General features: G+C 43.2%; 1 protein-coding gene across 1 annotated transcript; it reads left to right on the forward strand.

The window, feature by feature from the left end:
• Positions 1-2,566: 2,566 nt before the first annotated feature.
• Positions 2,567-3,339, forward strand: LOC103203567 (protein S100-A12-like). Its single transcript, XM_007948626.1, has 2 exons — positions 2,567-2,704; positions 3,199-3,339. Exons 1-2 carry the CDS (start codon positions 2,567-2,569, stop codon positions 3,337-3,339), a joined length of 279 nt encoding a protein of 92 aa, XP_007946817.1.
• Positions 3,340-5,821: the final 2,482 nt, after the last annotated feature.

Consider the following 5,821-nt stretch of genomic DNA (forward strand, 5'->3'; position numbering starts at 1 on the left):
TTCCTCTGATTATCATGATGTTTCTTACTGGTGTAGTTGTGAGTCTTTTCTTTATGTTTATACCCATACTGAAAGCTGTGATCTTTGATCTTCATCAGTATGTGCTTCCAGTCTTTGCTTTCAGCATGCAAGGTTGTGTCATCTGCATATTGTAGACTGTTACTGAGTCTGCCTCTAATCCTGATGCAGCATTCTTCTTACCTTCCAGCTTCTTGGATTATTTGCTCAGCATACAGATGGAATAAGTATGGTGAGGAGATACAATCCTGATACAAATCTTTCCTGATTTTGAACCATGCAATCTCCTCTTGTTCTGTTCACATGACTGCTTCTGGGTCTATGTACAAGTTTTGCATTAATACAGTAAAGTGTTCTGGAATTCTCATATTTACAATGTTATCCATAATTTGTTATCATTGACACAAGCAAATGCCCTTCATAGTCAATGAAACACAGGTAAACATCTTTCTTGTATTGTTTGCTTTCAGCCAAGGTCTATCTGACATCAGCAATCATATGCTTCACTCAGCGTCCTCTTCTAAATCCAGCTTGAATTTCTGGTAGTTCCCTGTTAATATACTGTTACCATTTTTGAATTATCTTCAATAAACCTTTACTTGAGTATGATATTAATGATATTGTTCAATGATTTTTGCATACTGTCAAATCACCATTCTTTGACATGGGCACAAATATACAGATCTCTTCCAGTCAGTTAGCCAGGTACCTCTCTTCCAAATTCTTGACATAGAAGAATGAGAGCTTCCAACATGGCATCCATTTGTTGATGATGGTTGGTATTCTGTCCATTCCTGGCACCTTGTTTTTCACCAATGCCTTCAGTGCAGGAAACATCAAAAGAAGATAGAAGGAATATAAGGAGTCACTGTACCAAAAAGAATTAGAAATAGCATATAGTCAAGAATTGATTGTTAGAATTAATGAACTAAAGTTATTAATACATTGTTATTAACTCAAACTCATGGTTTATTTGGAGTTCTTTAGTTTTTACCTAATGTCTCTTTTCTCTTCCAGGATTACATTTTCACTTTTATTATTTCTCTTGTCATTATAGGGAGCTCTGGTGGTGTAGTGCCTAAGGCATTTGATTGCTTACCAGGAGGCTGGTGCTTCAAACCCACCAGCTACTCCTTGTAAGGAAGATTGAGCAGTCTACTTCTGTAGAGATACCATCTCAGAAACCCAAGGAGGGGTTGTTGTGAGTCTGGCTCTAGAGTCAATGGCAGTGAGTTATGTTTGTTTTTATTGTCATTATCATTTTTCCTGTAATAGACAATTGGCAAATGTCTCTTCCAGGCAGTGAAACCTATTCTCTCAGCCCATTATTAAGGAGGGGCAGATGGAGTTCCTGAAGGCTGGGCCTTGACCTGAGGTTAAGGAAATGCAAGGATAAATCAGGCTGAGCAGTGGGTGGGTTGTTGGGTGGGTGCAACGTGAACTGCCTGTATTACAGTCAAAGCCACAGGTTAGAAGCTTCTCTTGAGCAACAGAGCATGTCCAGAATTTGCCTCAGGATGAATCAGAGAGAGGATTTCTTCACTCACTGTTCAAGATGAAGTCTGGAGTGTCTTATATAAACCTGCCTGGCCCAGTGTCTCTCACTAGTGTGGCTTCTTGCTACTGCTTCTGTGCTGCCTGTGCCTTGAGGGGTAAGTGTTCTTTCCTTGGTCGTTTCCACAGGGTGGTGATTGCAAGTGGGTCCTTTGTAGGCTTTTGGAAACCACAATCTGGTGTTCACTTGAGCATCTCTGGGTTGATGGTATTTTGTCCCAAGTGCAGCAGCTCTTGGTGTAATAGATAAACTGAGCCTTGGAGTTTGGGGATGGCTAAGGTGGAGTGTTATGGTGAAGGTCTGTCAAGGGTGTATGGCCCATAGACCATCACCTGGGAATATGAACAGCCTGATCAACTACAGAGCGCTTCCCAGGTTAGCTTGAGTGAGCAATACCCTTTGAATAGTCCTCCTTTGTGGATGGGGGTAGCTTGGAACACTGTGGAGAGACCAAGGCTGATTCTTTTAGATTTTTTTTCTTTTTTTGAGATTTGGGTGAAAATTTACTGCGCAAATACACTTTCCATACAGCAGTTCACATACACTTTTTCTCATGACATTGATCACAATTTAGCACAATGCAACATCTCCCCCTCCTCCCACTTCCTCCCCATAGTTACCTCTTCCCTGTGTCCATCTCTCCATGCACTCCTACCCCCTGAGCTGTCTCCCTGTGCCTGAGCAGCCCTTCTTTCTCTCATGCTTATTCCCTCCAAGGAGTGGATCTACCTCAGTAAATGCTCAACTGGTATGCCTGTCTATTGTTTGTCTGGAATCCAAATTTTAATTGGTATTATATATCCATCTCCTCCCCATCTCACTGATAAATGGGAAGTTCAGCATGGATCAGACACAGTCAACAGAGCACAATGCAGGGGGAAGTCATGTCTTCCTTTAAACCCTTGATACTGAAAGAGAGGAAAGAAAGGGTGTGGTAAGGAGGGCAGGGCTGGACCTCCTGTGTCTTCAACAGGTTAACTTGTGGTTGAGAAGATGACGATGCTGGAAGACCACCTGGAGGGAATAATCAATGTCTTCCATCAGTATTCAGTGCGGGTGGGGCATTTTGACACTCTCAGTAAGGGTGAGCTGAAGCAGCTGATCACAAAGGAACTTCCAAACACCCTCATGGTAAGTGATGCCCTCTCAACTCAACTGCACCACCCTTCTGCACTGAAGGAAGCATCAAGCCCAGAAACATGATAGGACAAGGACTGGGGTGGGGCAACCTCAGTTAGAACCCCAAGGGTGTTGTCTGCAAGCTGGGCAATTACTCCACTTCTCTCTCTCCATGGCTCACTCATCACCTTAGGTTACATTTACTTCCTCTTCCTTGAATCTGTATCCTCATATGTAAATTAGAGAGAGGCAGGCAAGGAGCTGGATTAGGTGAGCTCTAGAGTACTTTCCAAATCAAGTCTTGGACGATTCCAGGATGGTTCACCACAGTTTCTTCTCTCTTCCTCTGTTTCTTCTGGGGATCCTTCCCCATGGTTTTGGTCGATGAGTTATTGTTTCCGGGTTCCCTAAGCTGAACTTTAAGGGAGAGGGTACCTGGAGAAAGGAGAGTAAGGATCTTGTTTGGAAATCCTGACCTCATAATCTCTGCTATCTTTTTCTCCTAGAATACCAAAGATCAAGCTACCATTGACAAAATATTTCAAGAGCTGGATGACAATCGAGATGGAGAAGTCAGCTTTGAGGAGTTCGTGACCCTGGTGGCCAGAGTGATGGTGACTGCCCATGTAAATATCCACAAAGGGTAGAAAGCTATCTCCCTGGATTTCCTTCCCAGAAATGTCTCTAAGAAATTCCCTCATTCTTTCATCAAAGCCTAGCCTTTCCTGAGGGAAATGAGATCTAATAAATGTATTCTTAAAATGTTCTTAACAACGTCTGGAGTTTTTTTTATTTTCATGCCCATTGTCCTCAAACTTGATCATGATTCACCCCTCTGCAAGTTCTCATTTAGACATTTGAGACCCCCTTCTTCCTTTGTTCATCAAATATTTATTGAATTTCCACTGCTCACTCATTCATTCATTCAGCAAATGTTTACTGAGCATCTGTGATAGCCAGAAACAAAAGAGACAAAATCCTTGTCCTCTTGGAGTATGCATTCTATTAGAGCTTTCATTCCACAGCATTCTAATCCGCCCCCCCCCCATCTTTCTCCACTTTCCATATGAGGAAATAAATTTCAGAAACAAACCCTGCTATATTGAATTCTATTAGAAAGGAGCCTTGGTGTTGCAGTGGATAAGCACTCTACTGCTAAGTGAATCTCACCAGATGCTCCGTGGGAGAAAGATGTGGCAGTCTGTGTCCATAAAGATTACAGCCTTAGAAACCCTGTGGGGCACTTCTGCTCAATCCTACAGAGTCCCTGTGAGCCTTAGAAACCCTGTGGGGCAGTTCTGCTCAATCCTACAGAGTCCCTGTGAGTCAGAATCTACTTGATGGTGACGGCTTTGTTTTTTTATTGGAAAATAAAAGATATGCAAACAAATAAAAATATATCCTATAATACACTGGTAGGTGATGATAAGTGATATGAGGAAAACTAAAGTAGGATGTTGGGCCTGGGGCAGAAGTAATGGAGGAGAGGGTGCTGATTTAGATGGGATGGTCAAGGAGTACATTTAAGCAGAAACCTGAAAAAGATGAAGGAGGGTGGCTTGCAGACATTTGGGCCTAACAGTTCCTGGTAGATGGAGACTAAGGTCCTAGGCTGGGCACATACTTGAAGTGCTTAGAGAACAGCACCAAATCCAACCTGCCTAAGATGGAGTGACTGAGGCAGGGAGTTGTGGAAGACAAGGCATAAAGGTAGCAGGGGTAGATAAGCAAGGACTTATAGACTGTGAGTGACACAGACTGTAAGTGCTCGACTGCTAGCCCAAAGGTTGGCAGTACGAATTCACCTAGAGGTACCTTGGAAGAAAGCCCTGGAGATCTACTTCTGAAAAATCAGCCTTTTAAAACCCTATGGAGCACAGTTTTACTCTGCACACCATGAGACATCTTTAGTTGGAATTGACTGGACAGTCACTAACAATATAGACCAAGGGCAGGACTTGGAACTTTATTCTAAGTGTGTTAGGGAGATGTTGGGGGTTTTAGGCAGAGAAGTGAGATGATTCAATTTATGTTTTTTTTTTTTTTTTTCAATCACCCTGGCTGCCTTTGTGGAGAATAGATCACAGGAAGCAGGCAAGAGTGCAAGCAAGGAGATGAGGTAAGGAAGGGTTCCTCAGACAGAGGCTGTCTACCACCCACTCCCTCTGAATGAGTTCTGGCTCATTGTGACCCTCACTGGGTTTCTTCCAAGGCTGGAAATCTTTACTGAACTAGAGTGCCTCTTCTTCCTCCTGCAGAGAAGCTGGTGGGTTTGAACCACTGACCTACTGGCTAGTAGCCAAATGCCTTACCCATTCCACCACCAAAGCTCCTTGTAATGTATGAACCCTTATTGAAAATGCACTGTGATAGTTGGACCTGTGTGTCAACTTGCCTGGACTACAATTCTGTGTGGTTTAAGCTGTTGTGATGTAGTTATTCCCATGATGGGATCAGATGATTACGTTTTGAGCAGGGAATCTTTTGAAAGGGAGTTTCCTTAGGAGTGTGGTCTGCTTCCAGTATATCTATGGGCTGTCCTGGAAAAGAGACATTCTTCTGTGGATCGAGATTCTGTTGTGCTGCCTACAATTGTCTCTAAGTGAACAACCCACTATCTGGCCTGGAGATCTTGGATTCTTCATTCGTTGGAGTCAACAGCCAGTGTACTGCCTACCAGCCTTGAGCTCCTCAGCCCCTGAGGCTGCAAGAGTTGGGAAAAGCCTCTAGCTTGACATTTGATCCAGGAACTTTGGACTTGCCAGCTTCTATAAGTGTGTGAGCCATTTTCCTAAGATAAATTTCTCTATTTACTGGTTTTGTTTCTCTAGAGAACCCAGTCTAACACATTAGGTACCGAGAGTGGTTCTAGAGAGAAAAATCATAAGGATGGGCTTCCTAAATTGGTTGTCTAGTTTGATTAATCTTGAAGACACTAGTGACCCTGCCTCTGTTAGTAAGAGGGCCTTGGTAATCTGTGGCATGAGGTGGCAACATTAATATGTGAAATAACACCACTAATAGATCAAGTGGGAGCTCTGGTAGCATAGTGGCTAAGACACTTGCCTGCTAACCAGACGGCTGGTGATTCAAACCCACCAGCCACTCCTTGGAAGGAAGGTTGGGCAA

This window comes from Orycteropus afer, unplaced genomic scaffold (assembly GCF_000298275.1).
Source record: "Orycteropus afer afer isolate SDZICR_OR568_19922 unplaced genomic scaffold, OryAfe1.0 scaffold00217, whole genome shotgun sequence".
Lineage (NCBI taxonomy): Eukaryota > Metazoa > Chordata > Mammalia > Tubulidentata > Orycteropodidae > Orycteropus > Orycteropus afer.

Excerpts from the sequence above, each read along its gene's own strand:
- LOC103203567 (XM_007948626.1), top strand. The coding sequence starts at position 2,567 with ATGACGATGCTGGAAGACCACCTGGAGGGAATAATCAATGTCTTCCAT. Across the intron at positions 2,705-3,198 it reads AACTTCCAAACACCCTCATG|AATACCAAAGATCAAGCTAC; the intron begins GTAAGTGATGCC and ends TTTTTCTCCTAG.